At 41.1% G+C, this 25,617-nt stretch overlaps 1 protein-coding gene across 7 annotated transcripts; it reads right to left on the reverse strand.

Moving 5' to 3' along the window:
* Positions 1–203: 203 nt before the first annotated feature.
* LOC112570541 lies at positions 204–24,829 on the reverse strand. Of its 7 annotated transcripts, none has more exons than XM_025249034.1 (15): positions 24,509–24,829; positions 16,674–16,969; positions 15,605–15,648; positions 13,763–13,939; positions 12,912–13,057; positions 12,191–12,336; positions 11,779–11,915; positions 11,205–11,295; positions 10,705–10,973; positions 10,481–10,585; positions 10,013–10,102; positions 9,688–9,833; positions 9,028–9,129; positions 7,100–8,696; positions 204–3,628 (listed from the first exon to the last, which is right to left on the reverse strand). In XM_025249034.1, the coding sequence occupies exons 2-14, from the start codon at positions 16,852–16,854 to the stop codon at positions 7,652–7,654; spliced, it is 2,679 nt and encodes an 892-aa protein (XP_025104819.1). In that variant the 5' UTR covers positions 16,855–16,969; positions 24,509–24,829; the 3' UTR covers positions 204–3,628; positions 7,100–7,651. The 7 variants fall into 7 exon arrangements, with proteins under 7 accessions (XP_025104819.1, XP_025104823.1, XP_025104820.1 ...); XM_025249038.1 differs by lacking the exon at positions 24,509–24,829 and adding an exon at positions 24,286–24,433; XM_025249035.1 differs by lacking the exon at positions 24,509–24,829 and adding an exon at positions 22,406–22,817.
* Positions 24,830–25,617: the final 788 nt, after the last annotated feature.

The following is a 25,617-nucleotide window of genomic DNA, read 5'->3' on the forward strand; positions in this document are numbered from 1 at the left end:
TTGGCATCCGGGAAACTGGGCACGGGAGTGGAGGTTATATGATTACCTCTGGCCACCCAGACATATGAAGTGGACATGAAAAGGACGATATACAGTAATCACAAAGTCGACTACAGTTACAGTGACGTCACACACAGGTCACGACCTTTGCTCTTCATCGCCCCAAAGGGCTTGCACGACCTTGTGAACCAAAGTACAAAATATTTTTTATTTTTTATTGAAGAACATTGAGATTAAGCAAAATATTTACAGATTCAAAATAGGTTTTTCTTAAGATTTCCCAATGCCATCTTTTTTCGAAGATTTTTTGTTTTTAAGCGCCAAGAGCATACTCCTTATCAGTGTGAGTATGCGTTTTACAAATGTTGCATTTATTATTATTGTCTTGTTACATCAACCATCCTCTATCTCTCAAACACACACACACATCGACTTAACGGTCGTTACCACTGCACCTGACCCGCCTTCCAGGCCAGGAAACGATGATTTCTATCAGGCAACATGGATCTACGAGTGACATCCTTTTCAGGAAGTTGTTTCTTCTTTGACCTTTACCATGCTGACCATTACAGCTGCTGACAGTGGGGTAGCACGTGCAAGGCTTGAGGGGCGTTTTTGTGGTGAGCAAAGCCCTCAAAGCGACAGCAGAGCCAATGCAGGTTTTTCCCGATAGCTACCCAGTGTTCTGCCACGCGCTTTGCTACCCGCCTATCGAGTCACGTGCTACGTCACTCACCTGCTTGCACCGTGCTCAGCTCGCCCGGTATTTTCGTTGTTTTTGTGCCGCAAAGACTTTTGTTGAGAAATACCAGTCAGCGACGAGCTTTTCTTTGTCCCCGACTGTTTATTTTCGTCAAACCAGCCGTCTGCTCTCTACTGTTACCTGTCTCCAGTCTTGTGACCTTCCGTCTACAAATCTCTTCGATAAAAATACTTATTCGAAGGACAAGGAACATAGACTTTTTTCTCTTCATCGCTAGTGCTTCGTGGTACTCTGTGTCTTTTTGTCCACCGTAAGGACTCGAACAAATGGTCCAACCGAGGGGCCTTCGTCAGACGACTCACCCTCAGTGCATGCAGTGCACGTCCCCTACTTCTGACATGGGGTGCGATCTCTGTGCCTTTGGTTCTTGGAGCGGTGGACTATGTTTGGCTGGACCAACCTCCCAAGGTAGAATCTCGGGGGAAGGGTTCTTCTGCATCAGGTAAGACGAGATTTTTCGTTTTCCATCCGCAAGGGGTTGCTTACTTCACGTTCCAGCCCCTTGCACATCCCTGTCTATCCAGTGTGCATGAGAATTATTTTCGTCGCTGGTAAGAATGACTAATTGGTCGGGTGAGGTTTCTTGTGCGGGTACAACCACACCTCGGTGGTGCGAGTTGGGAAGGGCATTCCACTGCTTCTGAAGCAATAAATACCGAGGCTGTGCATGTCGAGTCCTTTTTTTGCGTCAGATGTGAAGGCTGTTTCTGTGTTTTCAGAAATATTTTCCTCTCGCACGGCGTCTATCCGCTCTATTTGTACTCTAGAACCGTGCCTGGCCATTGTCTATATCAATACCCCTTTTCTCGGAAATGCGTCAACTGTTTGAAGAGTAACGAGTTGTTTTTTTTTTTTAACTTAGTTTGACCCGCTGCAAAATGCGTTTTTGCGCGCGCGCATGTGATATGTTGGTTTTTTTCCGTCTTATAGTCGGGGCCTTGACCTTGATGCCATTTTCCAGTCTCCTGGAGTTTTTCCCCGAACGGCGCGTGCCGGGTTCCGTGCCTCGGCAGCACTTGTAATGTTTTGTCGCCTCTCGCTTTCACTTTCGGCCGTTTTTTAGACCTGGGTCTACGTGCTTTGTTCACAGTGACCTCCGGTCCTACATCTGTACATTCGGTTTTCCGAAGCTGCAGACTGTACATGCACAATCCGTCTCAACATAATCTTGTGCTGATCATCGCCAGCGTCATCACTTTGACCATCATAGATGCGATTGCGCTCTGGTTGCTTGTTGTCTGCGTTTTGCAGGTGCCATTTCGGACGACCGTAGACAGGTGATTGAGAGGGACTTCTAGTAACGACTATCACCCCTTCCAGACACTGGCAGCAACAGGTGACTCGCTTTCAGCACAAGACCAACCTCTTTTCCGGAGAACAGAATCCATCAAGTCCATGACATCTTTCCTTACGCACGTGTCATCCTGGCTTGCGTGTTCATGAGAACGGTCCTCCTTCTACCTGATCACCCTCCTCCCACAGTCCTGGCCGGGCCTGTAAGATGGAGAACTTTTGCCTGCGAGAGCGAAGACATGGCACACTTTGTTTCGCCTCCTATGCTGCTGTCGGGGTACCAGAGGCCCAGGTGCATCTCGGGAGCTATCTGGACACAGTGCAACCTTCCTCCCAGTGAACTCTGGTCTACGCCCAGTGTGAAATGGCTCTTCACATTGGGTGTCAGCACACCGAGCACGTACCTTCACCGCTCAGCAGGCTTTTGCAAGGAGACAGGTGTTTGCGGCATTCGGTCCGGCCTGGAGTTTTCACTGTCATCACAGATACTTGGAATTCTTCACATTTTCGTCTTCTCTAACGTACAATTGGCACATTTATAGCTAAAACAGATTTTGGATCTCAACGGCTAGACGTGAATGAAGAATACGAACACCAATTATACATTTTGCACAGATATGAAGATTCGATATCTACAACAGTTCTAGTCAGTGACAAAATAAATAAATATTGAACTCCGGTCTACACTTTGCACAATACACCATTACCCAGAAGAAATGGCACATACATTGACATAGTTTTCTTATAGAGCAACAGTCAACAAACATTACAGAGATGGCTACCAGAAGGCGTCATTCTGCTTCTGTCGTCTGCTTAACTCAGTCGGACACATATTAACCTATGCACAAAAACCCATCACTTAAATAGCCCTATCACCTGATTCGCTGAAGGCAGTTCATTAAAGGTACAACTGAAGCCTCCCTTCGCACTCGCCTGTGGACAGTGGATCGTATCCAAGCCTCGCTGGGGCACATCTGCCATACATCTACTTCTTGACACAGAAACATTTTTAAGACGACGATTAATAACTAGATGTTTTAACCGTGGTGTCACCAAATATTTGCTTACTGTCCTGCACTAACAGCATGCAATGTGTCAGAGAGCGCGTCCTTACACGTTGAGACACCATGATGCCTTCTTCAACTGAATGTTTTTTTTATCGTTTTTATACGACCCTGGAGACGGGAAAATACAGTTGACAAAACGATGTACAGTTGTTAGCCACAACATACATCAGACGACACTTCATCAGCTAAGAATAGATGTTCACACTTGGTCACTTATATGTGTGTCCGTGTGTCTGTACATGAAGAAAAGCGGGGATCGCCGGATCTTGGCAAAGAAACCATCGTTGTTGTGACATTGCGGCACGTTGTTGTTCATGGTGTCTATCTTGCGGGTGGTAGTCGGACTACAGCCACAGTTGTCGTCGGTGGCCTGATGGATGCTGGTGGAGGGGACATCGGGTCAGCGCCAACCATCGTCGTCTTGTCGTCGGCATGTGGGGCGAGCGTTTGGCGAACGAGCTGTCGGGTATATTCCCGCTCGAGCTCGTCCAGGATGATAGATCCTCTGTGACACGAAAAAATAGTGAAAGCACTTTAACACCTTGGACAATGTGGGGTTAACTAAGTGGGCGCCCTGTTCACTCACACAAATCCTCGGTAAACGAGATAACAGGATTATTGCATGATGCAATTAAGTTTATTGAGTAAAGTTTAGTGCAAGATGCTATTTACCCAACCTGGGTGAATATTCGCCGTCCGTTCCCGAGATACACGCATTCAGACACCATGCTCAGAAGCAACACTGACGTCAGGACAGTGCACCGATGACGCGGTGAAGGTTTCAGCCAATGGGAGAAGCTGGGAATACAGGATACCGTGACCTCACGCCTTTGACCTCGCTATGCCTGTGATATTTCCAGAGTTGTCTCCCCAACAGATGAGAGGTGTTCACCCATATTGGGAAAATATCTTCTTGCCATGAGCTTTACCCAATTATAAATAATAACGAGGATTTGTAGAGCGCCCTTCGATTCAAGTTGCTCATTTTGCATAAATAATATAGAATTATAGACAGACTAACATCATCAACAAGCATGCAGCTCATATTCGCATACAACAGACTCGCACACAAAGAAATTACAGACACACGTTATACACGCTCAGGATCACAGTGAAGTCGTTCTGAGAAGACTTAAAGGTGGTAAGAGAATCCAAGTGACTGAAGGCTGATGGGTAATCCACACCAAGTTGATGGGGTTATATAAGGGACAGACCTCTGTCCATACTCTTTGTCTTAGTGGGGCCGTACGTCCCATGACTGGGAGCCAGTGAACAGAGCGAATGATATGTGATATATGTTCACATCTGGATGGTCTGATTGGTGATATATCTTCACATCTAGATGGTTAGCAGATGAGGCGAGCAGTGGTATTCTGGATCGTCTGATGATATCTTCGTTAAGAAGATACTTGGGAATTCCAGATAAAAAAGAATTGCAGTAGTCCATCTCAGACAGCACAAAGGCACAGATTAGTTTAGTTGCAGCAGTGGTGAGATAATGACATGATGCTGACCCTACGAAGTTCAAGTTAAGCAGTTCTGCAGACAAGAGAAACATCCTGATGAAAAAGTCAAACTCTGATGGAGAATGACAGCCACGCTGCGGACAGAAATGAAGAAAGGAACAGTTGTTTATAGACAGAGACTGAGGGAGAGAAGGATGACTCAGAATTTCTCTGAACAAGTAGCAGTTAAGTCTTATCGTTGTTCTGTTGTTGTCTGTTTTGCTCCATATGCACAATAAGCTGGGAAAGATCGATCTGGTCCAGAACCTTAGACGGAAAGGACAGGCTTGAAACTGGTCTGTAATTCAGTTATCATCTCAAGATGGTTTCTTTCTAGGTGGACGAACAATGGCCGATCTGAACTCGAGAGGAAAGTGCCCAGACGGGAGAGAAGAATGAATAAGTTATTTGTGGTAACAGGGCGTCTAGACAATCGACAAGCTGAGAGGAGGAAATATAGGATCCAGCTAAATGTTTGGGGCTGTAACTTCCTTAGAACTTCCCTAAGAAACTGTTGACTCTTAAGAAGCTGTTGACTAACTTCCCTTAAGAAACTGTTGACCAACTGGCTCAGAAGCACACGGCTTAGGACCAGTGCAAACTGTATCTGGCACCGATGAAGATGGAACAACAGTAGAGTCGAGCTTCTGGTGTCAATACGGGTTTCATTGGTGAAGAAATCAGTCAATTTCTGGGGGAGTTGTTGAGCAGAAAACACTGACGGGAGTGGAGGATCAGTAGTTTCTCCAAGCAGACATGCTAGCATTAAGTAACCTAGCAGCACAGAATGCCACAAACATGTGGGTCCCATAGAAAGTATATGGAAACCCATGCATTTTGACATTCTGTGCTGCTATGGTCACCATTTAGTGGTTTTATAAGTAATTAGAAGAAAAAAACTGGTTTAATATGAAGTTGTGATGTAAACTGATGATAGAGCTCTTTACATGCTTGTCATCTTGCGATTAAAAATGTTAATATTGCAAGTAAATCCCATGCTATCAGCAATTTATCATACATTTAAAGGAAAAAAAAAACTGTTGCTTTTTCCATTTCATGACAGCTACAGGGTTTTTCTAGCAATTTTGAGTCTTGCATGATCACATTACATCACTTTACCCCCTTTTTTTTAGTTTATATCATCCAGAAGTCTTCTTCTTTTAAAAAAAATGTGACTCTTGGTTTTTGATAGTCTTCATCACTGACATGGGTAAAACGATAACTCACCTTGGGTAAATCATGTTGTAGACCCCGTACTTACACCACATTTAGATTATGGGTACTTTAGTGATGTTTGCCTCACATAAGCAAGCAGAGATAAGACTTTCACATTGCATGAATTACAGGTAGGGTGTGGAGCAGCCTACCATTCCATCTCACATGCACACATTCAGGGAAAAAAAAAAAAGGTTAGAACAGAGCGAGCTGTGGGAATTTGCATAGTGCTCAAGCAGAACTTCCCACACACACTCATTACCACACTTCTGCATGCAAACACAAATAAGAGATCTTGATAAGTATGCTATTAGATTTTACATTCCAAAGTTTTTAACAAACAAAAGGTATTATGCTGTCATTAAGAATTTTCAAATAATTTAAATGAAAAAGGTAAATTAACAATAAATTACAATGATCTCCATCTCATGAATCATTCCATAAAAAAAATGCAAATGAATCTTTTCTTATCTATGCAAATAAATGCCAATCACCTTATAGAGGATGTACAGCAATACAATAGACTTACCCTAAACAAAAATAGCTATGCAATTCTGCACTGTTAAGTAAAGTAACACCAAAACCCGTTAGTTAGAAAAAGATGATCGTAGGGTGACAATAGTTTGAACACAGAATGATGCAGTTGTAATTTTTTTTGCCAAAAGAAACCAAGCCTGTTGCAATTAAATTACAATGTTTTACCGTGAAAAATTCGAAAGCAGGAGACCTTAGTTAGGAGTTGTGCATATCTACATCACCTTGATTGCAAAATATTTGGCACCTGCACACCCAGGTGAATGCACACACATTTATACTAGCAATGCAGCATGCTAGCTACATGTAACATCCACTACAACATTTTTTAATTAACATGCCTGATATCCACTACATGCACCACAGCAGTTCCCAAATTGTAGCATGCACTACTGTTCTCTTGAGACCCATGTGTCGCACCCTATGTAACATGCACTACCATATGCTAGATGCATCTTACTCATTTCTGCTTGATGTCTATTTCATGCACCCTATCAAATCTGTTAATGTTTTTTTTTTAAACACTGTACCATCTCATGTTTTTCATAGATATCATGCTTGATGGCTGTTACATATACCATACCAGTTTCCTGTGATGTCCATATGGATCATGCCTGCTGTTACATGCAGTATGCTATGCCTTGTCTCGTGTACAACACACAGGCCATCTCTCTGCTACATGTAGCACGTCAAATATTTTGAGTAGCATGCTGTCTACTTACTTTTTCCTATGAAACAAGTTCTTTAATGAAGTCCTAAAGGCTTTCTTTTTAGAAGAGGAGGATACATCTTCTACTGATCGATGTAAGTTCTCAGCAGACACATTCATAGCATTTTTATTCAACCTCCTGGTCTTTTCCTTTGCTTTCAAGTCCTGAGACATTTTTACATCTGAAGAGTTTACAAAATCATTTGCAGCCACATGACGTGATAAGACAGGACTTGTCCCCGACTCCTGAAGTGATGTGTCACATTCCTGAACACACAGCTCTTGACGGACATCATTACTGCTTGACTGTAAAAGTACTTCTGGTTGTAAAAGAGCTGCAGACGTGTTTTCCTGTTCTTGGTCCTGATGATGGCTTCTCCCAGTTCTTAGTGTTGCTTGTGTTGCCCTGTTTTGATTCTCATCCAACAAATGCAGGGCAGATTTCTCACATGAATTATTAGCATTAACTTCTATTGGCCGAAGGTTTGGTTGATGTTCTGGAACTTTCTTGCTCTCTTTCATTTGAACAGAAGATTTTTCCTTGTGCGAGCTGTGCCCATCACCATCATGATAACCTGTTGTTAGACTGGTACTGCACTGGCTGCTTGATTTCAACATTTGTTTGGACCCCATGATAGCCAGTTAGAGTGTGTTTCATGTTACGCCCTAAATCTCTCTCCTGTTTGTCTGCAAAGTCCTTTCTTTCATACTTAGGTGTAAGATGCTGCTGAAACCTGACAGGGGTGGACAGAGTATTGTGCCTAGCCTTTCCACCCACAGGTAAGATGTTGTCGCTACCTGCTCCTCCGAGGTGTCTAGACAGAGAGGCAACAAGTTCTTCCTGGCTGTAGTCCTCTGAATGGTCAGTCTCATCATGAACATCCTGGGAATGACAGCTGCCAGACTTGTTAGATAAGCTTGCACCAGATGAACAAGCATCTGCAGTCCTTGTGTCATCCTCCTCATTGTTCTCATAATCTAGAAGGAAGTCCTTCCCATCAATGACTGGATTCCTCAATCTCTTATCTCCAATAATGAGTTGAGGAAAGGCTTGTGCAAGTTGTCGTCTAGCTGTGGAGGAGGAAGAAGACATACCTGAGTCACTGGTTTGGTGGTCACAGTTTCCAGGCTTCAAGTTTACACGACTATACACATGCATAACTTTGCTACCACCACTTCTGTTCAACTGTCCCAACACTGAATGCGGACGAACATTTGTCTGCTCGCCCTCCTGTCGCTGCTGAAGCACTCTTTGAGAAGCAAAATCGATGGCTGAGGTTGGTCGATGCTTCAATGACTCCTGGTTTTGAAATGGTGGAAAGTAACCGTCACGCCCTTCAACACACTGTTTTATCTTGAAGCGACGCAACCTGGCACTGCGATCACCAGAAGGTGGCAGCGTAGACAGACCATGAACTTGCGGCACAGTTTCCTTACTTATAAAGGGTGAAGCACTAGCCATAGTGCTAAAGTAGGTTAAGTCAGGTTGACTGTGAGCAGCCGAGTGAGAGTGCAAAGAGGGTTCCTCGCCTACTGGTCCAGCTTGTGCCCGACTGGTGTCTTTGTGGTGATATAAGGCATTTTGCTCCAGCCAAGTGGGAAGGTACAAGCTGAAAGGAATCAAGAACTGTTAATGACCTGCCTTCTGCCTCAAACATTATTTTACTGTTAACATTATGTATCTGCATACTTGCCTATCTGTTCCATAATGGTCGATTAAGCATTATACATTTTCCCCATTCAGTTCAATTAAGTGACTTATCTACTGATTACCTTCAAACTGTCCACCTTTATAAAAAAATCTTCTTTTTCGCCTGGAAAACATTTTTTTTTCACAGTTTTGCATAAAAAGGTACTTGGTCTAAAACAGCAACTATTCATTCTTGCAGAATATAATATAGGGCATAATTTTGATTTATCAGAAATAAACCAAAGAATCACCCTGTGTCAGAAGCTTGTTGGAGCTGTGGGAAGATAGCTTGAGGTGTGTGTAAGACATTACTGTCCTGTGAACCGGGCACATCACAGCTACTGCCACTTGCACTAGAATGGAAGGAATATCCCTGATGTCTTTGAAAGGAATACTCCTGCATGCATCTTTCTACCATAGCTTCAGACTACATGAAAGCAAGATGCCTCCACAGAATCTCACTTTTCTTCTGATACCTTACTGATAAACACTTAGAATAATGTACACTTACTTTAATGAAATGGATGGAAAAATTTCAGAGCTGAATAGATTTCAGTACTGATGTGATGTCTGTCACATTTGGAAGTTTTAAGCTCTATTGAATGCGAAGTTTGACTAAACTGTTTTAATGTCATGCACAATCAATCAGTATACATCAAGATACTTTATAAAGAGGAACTGGATCCTGAAAACAGTTATTTTACTTGTGCGCATTCAGCTGTATGCCTGTGAAAGTTCTGGAAATCAATAAGAAATTTTTTTCCATGCAGAAAAAAGTTATTGCACATAAATGAATTAGTTCTTTTTTATCACATGATATAAGACAATAAAGCCAAGAATTAACATAATGACTGAATATACTGTAATCCCTGAAGGCAAAATCAGAGACCTTACCCAGGAAGAATACTTACTGAAGATGCTGAACATCCTGTGAAATGGCACAGGTTGTATGGGCTATTTCTTGACTAAAACGCTCTACAAACTCTTGCAGTTTGTTTACAGCAAATTGTAGATGGTAAAAGTCAGGATGATCCTCTTTGGTGTATCGTAAAACTTGCTGCAATTAAACAAAGTTATATGCTGCAATCGTTTGAAAAATTATCTTGGTTTTGTAGTTATATCTCAAAGCAGACTTATGTTTATGAATTTTTGAACTTTTCATATTAATTATAAAACAGATGAATGTTATTTGATAGAAAAAAATTAAGATACAAGATTTTGCAGAAATGGATATACCTGTAGCTGCAGCATGTACTTAGGAATTCTTTGCAGGGGCAGGATCAATAGTGTTGTAAGGTCAGCATTTGCATTAGATTCTTTCTGAGTCTACACAACAATCGACAATGAGAATATAAAATCAAGATATATTGTTTGGAATTTGAAGACAAAATTTGTAATACCATGTATCTCATGTAAAAGATTAAGACTAGGTAGAAGGTAGATTTTGGAAAACTTGTACATTCTGAACAAGTAATAAGCAAATGTAGGACTTACAACTTTGTGTGAAAACCAGAAATATTGTGAAGGCATTAAACTCGTTGATCTTGGGTTATTTGCTGCATATTTTTGACCACTACTGTGTTGAGTGACCAAAGGTGGCATGATGACCATAGTCATGATCCAGTCCCATTGTGTTAAATTTTATCTTTTGAATTTTATTCACTTTAAATCTCTTGGAGTATGAAATAAATGCCTGACGATAACCTTAACAAATGCTCTGAAGGATCTTGACACCATCAACTGACGACGCAGACAACTGATGGATCCTGGGAGACTTTCAACATATTCTTGATACAGTCCAAGCAGATTCTGCAAAGAAATGCAAAAGGAAATCCAGTAGACAAAAGAGTGCATCTGCCTGGCTATCTTTATCTGTTCACAGATATCATCTTTCAGCAAATGCCATATCTGACTGTTATAGTACTCACATTAGCACTATCCACCATTTTGGCAAAGATATCACCCACAACCCCAGCAAAAGACCACTGCTGCAGTCTGTCTTTCAAGCTGTAAAGCAAGTGACAGTGGTGTGTGTGCAGGTCACCGAGGGGTGCAGGAAAGAGAAGACACAAATGGCGAGAACTCATGTAGCGACCATCTTGTAAAGGCAGTTGGTAAACATTGATGAGGTTCCACAGTTGCATGCAGTATTCCTGTTCTGCATCAACAATCTCTTGAACTGACTGTCGTCTCTGAGCTGTAACAACAGATTGTATAATTACTTCCAGCACATTTTATTTATTCAGAAGGTGGAACTGTTAGCTTGGTGGTGCATTTTATGGCAAGAAAAAAGTACAAACATGTATCTTGTATTAACACTCTTAATTGGGATACACAATAGCATCATATACAAATTATTTCATACTAACTAAATACAAGAGGACTAAATTTTGCTCTGCAAAGAAAATAGAATCCATTTGTAATTTACCTGACTCTGTAGGGTTTGAATAAAAAACACTTTTCCCAGATGCTTTCCAGTTGTGTCTGAGATATCTTCTCTTTTTGTCATCCTGCCTTGACTGTTGCAAAAGCAAAAGTTACAATGTAATTAAAAAAAAAAGCAAGCAAACATCAAAAGTAAAGATTAGTCACCCCTACCATACCATGGTCACATTATAATCCCTTAACCCTGCCAGGAAATAGACCATTGGTTTCCTAACATAAATAGAAATAGCAGGGAACCAATTTGCAATTATTAACTTGAATAGAAATGATAGGCATATCCAACTGGCTTATTCAACAGAGAAAGGGAAAGACACCAGAGAGGTTAAAAACAATGTCGGTTTCATTTTTCAAGAGGAGATGAGAAAAAGGTATCCAGATTCTCACAATACCTACAATTATTTCAAAATGTACTATTAATGTATACAAAAATGCTCTGTCTTCTGACATATGAAAAATAAAACAAGTGAACTTGTGGTTTTAAGTAACAGGTCTAAAAAAAAACGCCTATTTAATGAACGCTGCATTTTATGATCCGTTTTCAAATAAAAGTAGGTCACCTGATTATGCCTTGGTACAGTAATGTCAATATCTTCCTCACTGGAATCATTTGCATCAATTTCTTGACAGTGGGCTGCCAATGCCTGAGTAAGACTCAGACTCTTGCAGGCTGCTGCTGTCACTCTTGAATGATCACCTGTAACACATCTTTTTATCTAAAATATTCATGCCAAATCTCAACATATAGTAACACTTCTCTTTTTGAATTTCTCATCCTCCTTGTGGTCTGAGAAATATTTGTAAACCAAAATCCATCATTACATCTAAAATTTAATCTCCTTAAAGCTTTGTTATCTTTTAGCTTGTTTTAAATTTACTTAGACCTTTAGAACTTTTATTTTCCTCTCTACTTTTAATAAGGAACAACAGTAATATTACTCTAACACTGAAATAAATGTTTATCTGTGACACCTTGGCACCAAGCAAGATCTTGCAAGTCAGTATGCTGTGATGTCTCTGTGTTCTTGATGCTGGAAGTGTCAAAAGGCAATTGTACCACTGTATTTGACTTCGGTCCAAACTGTTTTTCTGGGTCTAGCACAGCTGACAGCGTTGTCCTGATTATAAAAAAAGTGCAAAGTTTTATCATCTTCTGTTTGTGAGATGGATGCAGCACTGTCAGTATACTAGGCTGAAACATACTGTAAATTCCTTGAGAAATTCAAGACAAGGTCTAGACTCTAGAGCATTCAGTTCCACATTTTCAAGCAACAGCATGTTTTTACAAGCTCACCATGATGATTAAAAAAAATTTTCACTTTGACGACTACATGGAGTTTACTGAAACTATGGGAACAAAAATAATGAGTATTAAAGCCACTATTCACTACTGGTAGTCCTTCTATCAACAGACAAGTCCATATCTATAGCTAAAGATCTGTATTAAGAAAATACTTTACAGAAACAATACCTGCCAATATACAAAGGACATCAGGCCATAGCAAGTTTTGCTGATCTTATTACAATTTTCCATGGCTTCAAAGACAAATGTAAACTTACTTTCTCTCAAAAACCATGGTACCTTTTGTCATTTTCACTCTTCAACATTATGTTTCTTCTATTAAATATACTGTTGTTTACACAATGCAAAAGGCTACACCACATGAAGTGCAACTTCCTTTCCTGAACTGACCTTGCATGTTCAGCCAAAACACCATTGCTGACCAGCTCTTCAATCAGTGTCTGTTGCCAAACTTGTATAGAGTTTATTTGTCTCTGTAGATTGTGATGGATAATTGTCATCTGAGCTACATTACCTGTTAAGGTTGTCACATCATCCTGCATGTACATGAAGAAAGGTTTGACTTAAAGCATTGCCCAAAGGCAGACACATATCACATTCCAAAGACTTCTTGTATAACAGGATTTAAACTTCAAATTGTAAAAAAAAAAGTTTTCAGTCCACTTAATAAAGAATTACAGCTTTAGTTGTCAAAGTGCATGTCTACAGAAAATTTTGGAATAGATGATAAAAGAATGCAACAGACCTAACAATAATTCTCATCCAACTAAACCATTACTGAGAAGTCTTAGGAAGCTGATTACTACCATTTTTAAGTCCAACTTTGTATCTACCACAAATGTTTTGTGGTGGTCTTGGCAGCTGACCCTGTATGCATGCATGCAAAACACATACACACACCTTTTTCCATCAACTCCATGGTGGCTAAGAGCTTTACAAATTGATAAATCTCTTCTATGTTAGTACTGACACATTTTAAATAGCAGCCATCAATCAGCATAAATTACCTTGCAAATTAGTTAATTACAAAATCTTGTCAATACCTTGAAGTGTAAGGAAGGAATACCCTTTAATATCACATAAAGTAAAAGACAGAAAGTGAGATTGTGTGTGCATGTGTGTCCTTGACAATTTTGATTTTCTAACATATGGTTTGGATTATGGTCACTTTTAACCACTAAAAAAAGGATGTACACAAAACTTTCAGACAAATGAAATTGGCCATAAAAAAGTTTGATTACCCTGAGATTATCAACAGATTTGGCCAGTTCTACAAGTTGATGTTGTTTGGATGTCGTGTTTAGTTCTTCCCATGAGGTAGTGGCTCCTGTCCCACAGGTTGCTCCATCTTGCATACAGGACAGCTGTTCCAGTGCTGCCATGAAGCCCACCTTCATCTCATGTACCATGGCCTCTACCTGTGAGCAGCCAAAATAAACCTCCTCAGTAACTCAGGTATAATTTATAAAGTATAACTGTTATGCAACTTTTATATTATAGTAACTACTCAAAATCATCTATACACCCTAATATAATAATAAAATAATATTAGATCCTGACTGAACATCGTGATCAGTACTCCCATAATTTAACTCTTACCTGGACAGTCTTGATTTCTTCATGCTCTGTACTAGCCAATGAAAGAATTGAATCTTCATTTCAAGCCAATGAATATATTATATGGCAGTTTTGAGCTTAACATAAGACGGTTTGTTAAAAGGGGCTTATTTTCATAAACAGTTCCATAGACTAGCTGTAGAAGGGGTAGTGAACGGAAGTGAGTCATCCTGTTTAGGGCGAAGCAGTGGAAGGCAGAGCCCAACCCTCTTTTCACGCTGTCTTTACCTCGATCCTTAATAAACCAGGGACTGAGTGTTGGTAAACAGATGCTGGTAGGTAGGTGAGTTGTCCCGTCACGTGCAGCAGCTGAGGATGGCTTGAACAAGCGACCTTCTGCTCCTTGAGGATCGGTAGGGCACAGCAACCAATCAGCTATAGAGGAGCCTCGATCCTGTTCTGTTTGCGCGATAGGCTATGTTGTGCATTTGTATGAAAAATATCAGCACCCTCTCAACAGGTAAAATACATTAAATAGGAGTCAAAACAATGGCCTCAGTTCGACCATCCCTACCCGCCCTCTCTCGGCAAAACAGAGAGAGAGAAAAATGAAGTCGAACAGCGGTCAGCTGCTCCGCCAGGACTGGTTATGCCGCGCAGGACACGTTTCCGTTGGGAGGCACCAGGGTTTTCTGGCTTCAGCAAATTCTCGATCGTGACACCATCCATACACCACAAACCCGGTCAGTTTGGCTTCGGCGATGACAGCATAATGAGTTAGAGTTAGGGTTATATACCAGAAATCTCTATCTCTGTGACAGACGGCTTGAAGACCTGCATCCGTTGATCGCTTGAAACACTCCCACACTGTTTGCGCTAACGTCCATTCAGCAGAGAGGTGAAGGTCGAGTTGAGTTGTAAATGCCAAACTCTGCTGTGGGTGTGTTTCTCCGACAGTCTACACATTATGGGAGCACGTGAGAGCGAGCGGATAGATGGAACCAGTAAAAATAGAAACATTAAAGTGAGTGCTTCTGCGTGCATACGTGCGTGGTTTGTGAATCGCTTAGACGCAGTGGAAGAATGCCAGGAAAAAGACTGCAGCTTCAACAGTGGACACGCACACAGGCTATATATGTATTTCACTGAACCCAAGGAAACGCGTGCACTCTTTTGCAGACAACAGCGTGTCTGATGGACGGTCATATTCCTCCACACATAGGCTATATATCACTAAACCCAAGGGAGAGGGAAACGCGTGCATTCTTTTACAGGCAGCAGTTTTACTGATGGCCGATAATCTCTCTCTCTCACACAAGCGCACACATACACAAGTACCCTCTCAGTCAACATGTATTAACACCAAACACATGCACAAAACCCATCCATTCAAGCATATAACCACCACCACCCCCAACACACACACATCTCGTTCCTGGGATACTTCCAACTACGTTGACAGATCAACGTCCACTCTGAAGCGCCTTTCGCTCACTGACCTGACACCGATAGTCGCATTTACTCACCATGGCCAGCTGCTCCTTTAGCCCTTCATGCTGATATTCCACGGCTGCACACGAAACACAAAATAGTGTATACTGACGCCTTCTAGACACTACAAAAATATTTTTCTTCTTTGTTCGTCTCTTGAAGTTACACGTTCAACAATCACAGATGGTAACTTATAAATAAGTTCACAACATAATGTACCTCCTGCACGCGCATACTACACAAAGCCCGACCAGATATGCAAAGTCCGAGAGTTAAATCCCATCTTTTTTCCTCTACCTCCTCCTATCCTCATGCTGACATTTAGCTTTGAGCTTTACGTGCATCTTCCTAAACTATCTGGCTTTTCATTTCACGAGTGTCCCTGCTATAAAAAATGGGTTAAGAGAAGTCGTTCAGGAAAAGTTGCTCTCAAATCATGGTTTGCCACTGAAAATCTCAAACAGTTTTAAGTAGGAGTTTTAAAGTTTGAAACCCCATCTTTTAAATGGATAGGACACTCGTCAAATGAAAAGCCAGAAAGTTTAGGAAGACGCACGTAACTACTGTATTGATAATTAATCTTCTTCGCACGATCATTCGTATCTCCGTTCTCCACATACAAGAATCCAGGTGTGAGACCGCCTTATGACCATTTGTATGTAAACGCTTGTGCAACATGATCGAGGCATCATGCAAACTATTGTGTGTGACTTAGACATGTCCTCTACATGTGTGCTACGAGTCAGTTTCATAATGCCGATGTTCTCGTCTTTATAACTGAAGACTACTATAAAGACCCTACTATGAATTCTTTGACTAGCTATCATAGACTCACAGTGATGAAGAAATACGCAGAACTGTTGCACAACATCGTCAAAACTGTAATGTATGTTTAGTAATTTTTGTTTTGGACGATGTGAACCATGAGAGCAAGCACGAAGACTGCTGAGGGAATGTTTTAAAAATGTATGACAGAAAGGCAGTATGATCTTACAGACATCTAAGCAAATTACTTTGAGGGTGTTCTTCAATCAAAATAATTTTTGAAGCAAAATTACACTAAGTAAAGAAATAATTGTTTAAAAAAGAATCGTGATTACTGACCACCACCGGTGCTGCGTGTACCGCTGGCTTTTTTACCACTGGCATCTGTGGAGTCAACATTGGTGTAGTATTTTTTATCGTCTTCCCTCGCATTCTCATTAACATCTTCGGATGAAGCAGTCAGATCCCAGATGAGCATGGAGTCGTCACGCTGACCGGTCTCTTGTGTGGCTAGCTCCATGGTGGCGGCTGGCTGCCGCACGTTCTCTGCCGGCTGTCGTGTCCAGCTCCCGCTGTCGACTGAGGCGTCCGGTACGTTCAGCTCCGACTGGACGGGAGGACGCGGGCACAGCAACCTGCACACGCACCACATGTCTGTTGTACTGCTGCAATCAGATTTTGCCGCAAAACTTTGTCCAGCGCCACTACTGGGCGCCAAACATTGCTGGGGCAGTAAAGACACAAGAACAGGCGATGGCGTCGACGTTTTCCGCTGAAATGTCGGCGGTTGTGCTATTCTGATGCTGGAATCAAGACAGCCTCTGTCTGAATCAGCCAGGGTGCGGCTGACGTCGAGTACACGCTGCCCTAACGGTCCTATCATCAGCAGAACCATCGCCACACGATTCCTTTCACAAACCCGTGTAGGGATCAAATATTTTCTGGCAGTATTTAATTAACCAACTCACTCTTTCGTCCATTGGTAGTATTCTAGTTGTCTCGGCAGGCTTACAGGTTACACAGCTGATTTCTTATAAATTAACTTACTTCACGCGGCACAACACCCAGTCTTCTTATTTCACTCTCTATCAGGCCTCCTGTAACCAAGTGTAATGCTTAGTTATTGCTAAGTTTATCGCACCAGTTCACACGCGGGGATGGACAAAGTGAGCTGCTATGTGGAGATGACTTGCAGCGAGTGTGTACGTGCATCCATATTCTCTCACTACACCAGAGTGCCACGAGCAGGCACAGCCTGCAGAATTTCCAGCAGGGCGGTGCTGAAACAAGGCGCACACTTCATCGCACAGAGCTGCTGGCAGTACGGAAGTAGGATTCTGCCATAAATACCAATTTATACCACTAATTCTAAATAATTACATCTAACTCTCGTTGTAGCCAGTCGCACCCGACAGAGAAAAGATCACGGTTTGCTATGCAGAACTAATAGTCTTAATTCGAGAACACTTACAGGCAATGCAGGCAGCCCACGCTGAGCGAGAAAATTAGAATTGAGCCTTGTAGGAGTGATGGCGATGTGCTACAACGCCGTGACGAGATGAAGGCACAAAAAATGGCAGATGTGCACTATTTGTACAAACTATTCATGTACACACATTCCTCCTTTCTGGCGCTCCGCCATTTGAGGCAGCTGGAGAATGCACAGCCGTCTTCTGCTTGCTTTATCCTCAGTGACGGACTCTTCTTCTTGTTCCCATTCACCCCCAGTGGAGCATAGGGCCACAACTACAGTAACGGACTCAAACCAGCATCTTCTTGTACATTCCATCTTCTAGATCGATAGTACATCCTTTGAATTTCGCTACGGCCATCTCTGTATGATTCGCAAATATACGGGTTAAACCACTAAAAATGATACACAAAACTTTCTGACAAAAGAAAGTGGTCCTCAACAAGTTTAATTACCCCGAGATTATCAACAGATTTGGCCAGTTCGACAAGCTGCTGGTGTTTGGATGTCGTGTTTAGTTGTCGATGATTAACAAGTGTTTTTTAAGACCCTGACATGTTTTTGGCCAAGAAGGATTGAGCAACAATATCTTCACTGGTTTCAGCGACTTCATTGTCACTCTCTTTGCCACGTGCAAAGCTGGATGCATTATATTGGTCTGACACTGAAGAAAAGCTTTAATTATCGTCAGAAAGCTGAGGTAGGCAAGAACGCATAGAGTTTCGCTGCCAACACGTGGGTTTGTGCAACAGACACTAGACAGCCTGCCAAGACCGATTGTATGTGATGCTAGAAATGCTTCCAAGTCCGAAGTGCGAAATGCATGTGCAAGACAGAGGTGCACGTATGGAACACACACACTATGGCATTTTTCCTGCACCAATGTGCAAGGACATCACCTGATGATGAATGGTAGGCATAACCCGGATAAGGAATACACGAAAGCTATACAAACACGCACCACTCGGTTAACTACGGCAAAAATTAGCAGTCACACGAAACATTATCTCATCTCTTTCCAAACAACATTGCGGTTAAGACAGCCACGTATATCTAGCAGTAGCTGCATTAGCAACAAATAACATTCGTCACTATCAGCTACATTATAATTAATAATTAGCACATAACTATAAGATGGGTAAAACGTTTAAAGCAAACAGCCTTCTACTAGGAGAGCTGTACTATCAAAACTTACATGCTTCATGTAAGGACGGCGCTGTGATATAGAACAGACCCTACACAAGGGCAGTGGTGAACCACTGCATGAACTGGTACTCACAAACGAGCGACATCTCAGCTTTTGCACCAGTTGTCCCAAGACACCTTAATTTAAACAAACACAACCACGTGGGGGAGGAATGGGTACCAGTCCCTGCTTAGCAACGTCGTGATTCTCTCACACCTAACAAAAAACACAAAAAGCAGCATGCAGATGACGAGGCTGGTTGTGGCTGGTAGGGCAGGGGCCTGTGGAGGGGTGTTTTTCGGGGGAGATGGTGGAGGGGAAGCTCGTCTCGACGTCTCTCGGCGCAAACTTGCACGTGCACACACTTCATCATCTTCATTGCTGAGGAGACATTTATTCGTTCCTCTCATTTTACATCCATTCACATCTCGAATTATAGTATTTTGCACTGGCCGCCGCAAACTAATTAAATTCTGCATTAGCCAAAATTCTTCGAGTAATTATAACATAACAAGTCTTTCCTTACGCATGTGTATTTTTCAGTTGCCTTCTGCTATGGCAATACGATGATCTGGACATTGGCTGCTTTATGATTTACTTTCAAAGATTCCTAATTTATTTTTATAATTTTCGAAAAGGCGTTGAAACTCAGAGGCAGATGCGCTACAACATTTATGACAGAAATTACTGTATTTTTAATAGTAACCCTTCATATGAGTTTTCTTCTATTCACCCTGAAGAAAATTTGTCTTTAGCGGTGCATTAGCAAGCTGTCCGATGTTCTGGCACAGGTTAAAGTTATAGCGATTTCTAAATGTATATTTTGGATTCTCAGTTTAGTAACATAATCTAATAAATCAGAAATATCACATTGTCACTTATAAATACAAAGAAATTAGCTAAAGATTTATACCAAAACTTTTAACAGGTGTCATAAACTTTTAACAAGTTTTTGCTGACATGCTTTGTTAAGCAATGTGTAGTTCATTTTGATTTAAAAAAAAAAATCAGCACTAAAGTATGCTGCCTCCATTTTCCAAAGTAAAAAAAAAAAGCATTATCACAGAACTGTTCTGCACATTTTGAGTGGTTCATTTTTTAAAGTTCTTTAGTGATTTATTCTCAAAATAAACAAATTATTTTGTTTTTATGGGAAAGATGCTATTAAGATGTTTGCCTTAATCCTGGTTATACATTGGAATAACAAGCTTTTTGTGCTTCAAATTTCATGTAATAAATGTGGAACATTAAAATATAGTTTTATCTAAGGGATTGAATTGGTTACAATAGTATTTTTCTAGATAAAAGATTAGTTCTTGTAATTCTAATGTGCTTACATTTCAAGTCACAATTTTATGTGGGTATGATTGCATGCATGTGTGTGTGTGTCGGTGTATGTATGCACCTGCATGGATGCTTTCAAATGAACAGCTTCCTGCTCGGTGAGCAATTGAAGTTTTCCAAGTACCCCCACCTAAGTGGTCCTTGAACCAATAAATTATAAAGCCTACCTTTAACTTTGCCTTTCCTGGAATTGAGTTTGGTCTTCAAGATGTTTACTGAAAGTTTCTGAGCCAAGATTTAGTCACTGACCTTCATAACTCCAGACAAAAATTTAAATTAACAGTCAATATGAGAAGAAGATTATGATATTAGATAGATGCATGCTGCCTTCAGGATTATCTTCTCAAGACAAAACATTTATTCCTAGCTCACAAGAAAAATTAGGAAAAAAAAATAAAATTAACAAAAAAGTGCAAATAAAAAGTAAAAAAAATATGTAAGACCACAGAAGAGAACCAACTACCTAAGCTGACAGCAGCACTGAGAAATATCAATTGCCTAAAAACAGAACTGTAGTGGATACCCTCACACTGTGGTATTGAAGGCAATGAGTAGGCTGACAGAATGGAAAAATTAGGAGTTGAAGGATGAAAACAAGGTCAGCCTAGCAGAGGTGAAGATCACCATCAAGGTTTTGCACAGACCACCCAAGACACCAGACAGCTACCATTACCTGTCCAGATTAGACCAGGTGATGATTTTCTTCCTCAAGAGCAACACCTTTTACTACAAACTCCACCTGGAGTCATCCCAATGTTCTCCTGCAGAGATGCATATCCTACAGGAGTGTATAGGCTCCTCCAGAAACTGAGGGCGGAAGTATGGCCGTCACTGATGCCCCTGGACACCAAGCTGTACAGACCTGTGGATGTTTTGCAAAGGACTGCCAGTTTCATTTTGAAAGCTGGCCTCCAAGTGTGGCAAAAATAGGCAAATGAGAACAACAAGGAAGCATGTGCCTATTTTTGTACAATAATGTTACTGTGCTGTATAGTAGGCTAATTTGTTACAGAACTGTGAAGCTGTCAGCAGGAAAATAGTGGGTGAAGAAAGTTTCACAATCGCTGACCACCATACTGTCAGACGCAAACAAATTAAAGAAAAGGGAAGAAGAAACCACCTCATTTTCCAATGGAATGTTTCATGCATATCTAGAAAGAAGTTATTTGTAGAAGGTGAATAAAATATGAATTAAAATTGAAACATAATGGGAAAATGTGGCTTAAACTATATTATTTTTGCTAATTCATTTATTGATACAGATAACATACATTTGTGTGTAACCATGGTTTTGTTTAAAGTATTAACATTCACTCCATTGCCTTTGCACTATTACTGCTATGTTTATTCTTACAACATTTCTTTTTTATTGCATTTTGTAGTTAAGGATTAAAAATATTTTTTTCTTCCATGTTATAATCCTTTCACTGTCATCATCATTGTTATACTTGTGAAAGTGCCAGTAAGAACAGCACCCTACCAGAGGTATAGTATGTGAAGTCTGATTTTAATCGAAGTATTGCAAAATTTCAGGTTAATGGTCAATGAAACTGTAACTAAATTTGATTAGTTAATTAGGGCTGTATGATGCGTTTCTTTTTCCAAAAGGACTTTTGCTAAAAACAGGTTCAGTACACAAACTTTCCTGTTCAAGACTGACCATAGTTTCACTGGATTTATTTTGAAATACTCTGTATTGAAACAGTTAAAATAAAATTCAAGACTGCTGGTAAATAAATGTTCATAGAAATGTGCTCATTCACTACTTGCAATATAAGAGCTGAAACTAGCTGGCATGCATTAGTGGACACTAGACCATAGCTGAACCAGTCTAGAACCTTAGTATAGTGCATAAGTGTAAAACTCAAATGAGAAAAATAAAAGTCAGCATAGTTTTATATCTGCTCATTGTGAGAGGCCAGTTGAAACATCAAGCTGTCACGCCATAGCACATTTTCTTGCTACTATTTCCATGTAATGTGAATGCAGGCATCATTGCAATGATCAGCTTTTGTCCATCTCAGTCTATCGTTACAATTTTTGTGAACTTGCAAACTTTAAACAACTTACCAAGACTTCGGCTTTCCAAACGGTGGCTGAAATATTTCAACTCAAGAAATACATTCCTAGCGTAGCTTCAGACCACTAGCACTGCTCACTCAGCGATAAGCTAACCGTCAGCGCGCATCAAACGGCGGGCGAGAAGGTTCGCCATGCGCGATCGTCTGCTACATGTGTCGTCTGCTTGCAACAAACTACAGACAGCCTTCATTATTTGTTGACAAATTCTGCATATTTAGAGCATTTTAGACCTCCAAATACTAAAGAGGGATAAGAGCCTACTTCATAGTCGAAAAATATTCAAGTTTTCACTACCACGTACGGTTGTCAAATCTCGGAAGATCTCGATCCCACTCACCACTGCGCCATCGCGTGCAACATATTTCAGTCTGCCACAATGTTGATGTTGGGATCATTGTCTTCGTGCATGTGGTGATAATATTCAAAAGTTAATACTATTCTTACGTCCTTTGTGTAGGTTTTTCTTTTAAAACGTTTTAGGGGAAATGGAGGGGGAGGAAAGAGGAGGGTCTTTTAGAAAAAAAATCAACCCCGCCCCCTCCCCCCCCAAAAAAAAAAAAAAAAATCAATCAGCCAATTCTATGTTCATGAGTATGGCTGCATAAAATTACACATATATAACAACAAAGTGATGTAGGACAGATTATTAATTTACAAATCCGTGTTACAATTATCCGTTAAGTACAATACATTATTTAATAATAAATAATAAATATCACATTTGTATAGCGCCTTTCTCCAGCATCAGCCAGACTCAATTGGCACTCTACATATAGGCATGCAAACATTTCATTATTAATTTATAAATATAATAATTTAGTGGTCTCTATTCGTCTTTAAATTATTTAATTGTCTTTATGCCTTCACCTAAAGTGAACGTTAACTCTCCACGTGATACAACTATTCACACACGGGGGCATTGATCACACGGGGGGCACGTAAATGTGACAGGCCGTTGTGACGACAGCTGACCTTTCGCAGTGTGCCTGTGTGTGGCCTGACACTTTGGTCGTTTTTCGACAGGGATAAAGGGCTTTTAGAGTCGGCTATAGAGAGAGAACTGTAACTTTGTTCTTTACCTTCACAATGAAACGCAGGTGCAGAATCCGAATATAGTTGAAGCACTCTGTAACATCAAATCGGCTGTAATGTGTAGGATTCTGGCTAAAATGGGAAAGAAAACATTATTTTTTTTTGTAGATAAGACTTACAGATCTTAAAAAAAAAAAGAAAACTAAATCGGATGAACAGAAGTGTTTGGGTGAATATTTATATTTGGTAAACCTTATAAATGACCTCGTCAAGCTGAAGGTTGTAGCTTTCCTGGGAAAGTGCTTCCACCTAGAGGGGATTTCACTGCATGAGGCGAGAGGGAGGAAACCGAAGAAGAAAACCCCGATGGCCGTTTTGCGAACAGGTGTCATGCTTAGAGTCCCAAGACGAGGTCTGAACTGCAAACCACCCTCGTCATGAGGAAGGGAGAGATATCACCTAACGTCATCATCAACGTCATCTGCATCATCATGGTAATCAACTCCTGGTAGATGCAGTATAATAGCACATGAGTAGAATATTGGTGAAGAAAATGTAATGACAGTGTTGAATGCTGGCGCAGACAACGATAATCACTAATTTACACTCACGAGCCATGGATGTCAGTGTGACACTAATAATGTCCCTTGCCGTGTCGACTCACCCGAGACACGTCACACCCGATAATGTTAGCAACTGTGGGCAATAATCACAACAAGCCGTCAACTCTGACAAAATTGTCTAATCATGCGTTAACGACTGAGAGTAATCCCAATACTCAAAAAGAAATTTTGCGCCCATTCATCGCTAATCTTGAGCAGAGACAACATACATACGTTCTGCTCACGCTCTTCACTGTCGTGTGTTCCTTCGTCAATGTTGCAGTTACACAAACACAACGGTTCTGGAGAAGATATAGCTGTAAATAAACCTCTAGGAATGAGGCTTATATGTAAGTAAACACGAGTTGTGTCAAGGGAATACATGAAGTGCTAATAATAAGTTTCGTAACGGAAGCTCGACGCCAAGACAGAAAAAAGATGAGTATTGGTACTTAACTGTTGTCACTGCAGATGTGATGGTCAAACAGTCTCACATTTTAGTATCCGTTACAAGTGTCGTCTGCTGAGGATGAGCTGCTAGCTGTCTCTCCAGTCATGCCCCAGCTCGTTACGCAGGGTGAGACACGGGCAGACCACCGGGCTGCTCGGCACACATTGCGTCTGTCGCTTCCTCTGCTCACATTTTGTTCGTCACAACTGTGTGGCCACAGCTCTGTCTGCCGTGAATCTTCAGCACTGACAACACGTGTAATCAGGGTAACAATACAGTAGTACAGAAACTTGTATAGCTGCCAGAAACACAGTCTTACGTCCTGTTGACATTCTTGATTCTCTCTCTCTCACACACAATACACATGTCACACTTATGTTCACACATTCACTCCTTTCCGCTCTCTTTGTCTTGTGTGTTTGTTTGAGGGAGCAAGAGAGAGAGAGAGAAAAGAATTTTATTCACACCCATTTATTGAACGCTTGAACAGCCTGTGACATGCCTAAGAGTTTAAGTCCGGGTAGCTTCGTGTAGATATGCCATTCTCCTGTTTCTATAGACCGATGAACTCGGTACGGTTACAGAAAGCCGAGTCTCGTAAATAACACCAAGGCAAGGCACAATATCTAGTGACAACGATAAAAGGTGACACCAGTGCAGCCACTCCATACTTATTAAATTATTTAACGGGCTACCCATGTACCACAGAGGGCGTCACAGACTTCGCTTGCAAAGAATAGGACTGCATTTACATCCTTCCTACCCTAACCCCCCTCTTCTAGGAAGGAATAAATTAGTTCGTTTGTGATTACAGTGTGAAGTCGTATATTGCTTATGATTATGATGAACGAACGACCTCTAATTTGTAGAGACCGCTTCATCACAGCCATCTGGCTTCTGCACTCGTAGTTTTATGTACACATTTATTCTCTTTCACTTTTCCGGCCCCAGTATTTGGAACAGCCTGCCTCCATCTCTCCGCACAGTGGAATCCGATAAGCACTTAAAATACATCTTTTTCTAAAAAAATCTACTATAACTCGTCCATCCTATTGTCCTTTCCCACCCCAACCCCTTCTCTATATTTGCGTTGCTTCAAGTTTTCGTGTTGCTAA

This window comes from Pomacea canaliculata, linkage group LG8 (assembly GCF_003073045.1).
Source record: "Pomacea canaliculata isolate SZHN2017 linkage group LG8, ASM307304v1, whole genome shotgun sequence".
In the NCBI taxonomy this organism is placed as follows: Eukaryota; Metazoa; Mollusca; class Gastropoda; order Architaenioglossa; family Ampullariidae; genus Pomacea; species Pomacea canaliculata.

Coding starts and splice junctions, on each gene's coding strand:
- LOC112570541 (XM_025249033.1), bottom strand. CDS start 17,229: ATGGTTCTGCTGATGATAGGACCGTTAGGGCAGCGTGTACTCGACGTC. Junction 10,974..11,204: donor TTCAAACCCTACAGAGTCAG/GTAAATTACAAA, acceptor CTGTTGTTACAG/CTCAGAGACGACAGTCAGTT. Junction 8,697..9,027: donor CAACAAGCTTCTGACACAGG/GTGATTCTTTGG, acceptor GATTCCTTTCAG/CTTGTACCTTCCCACTTGGC.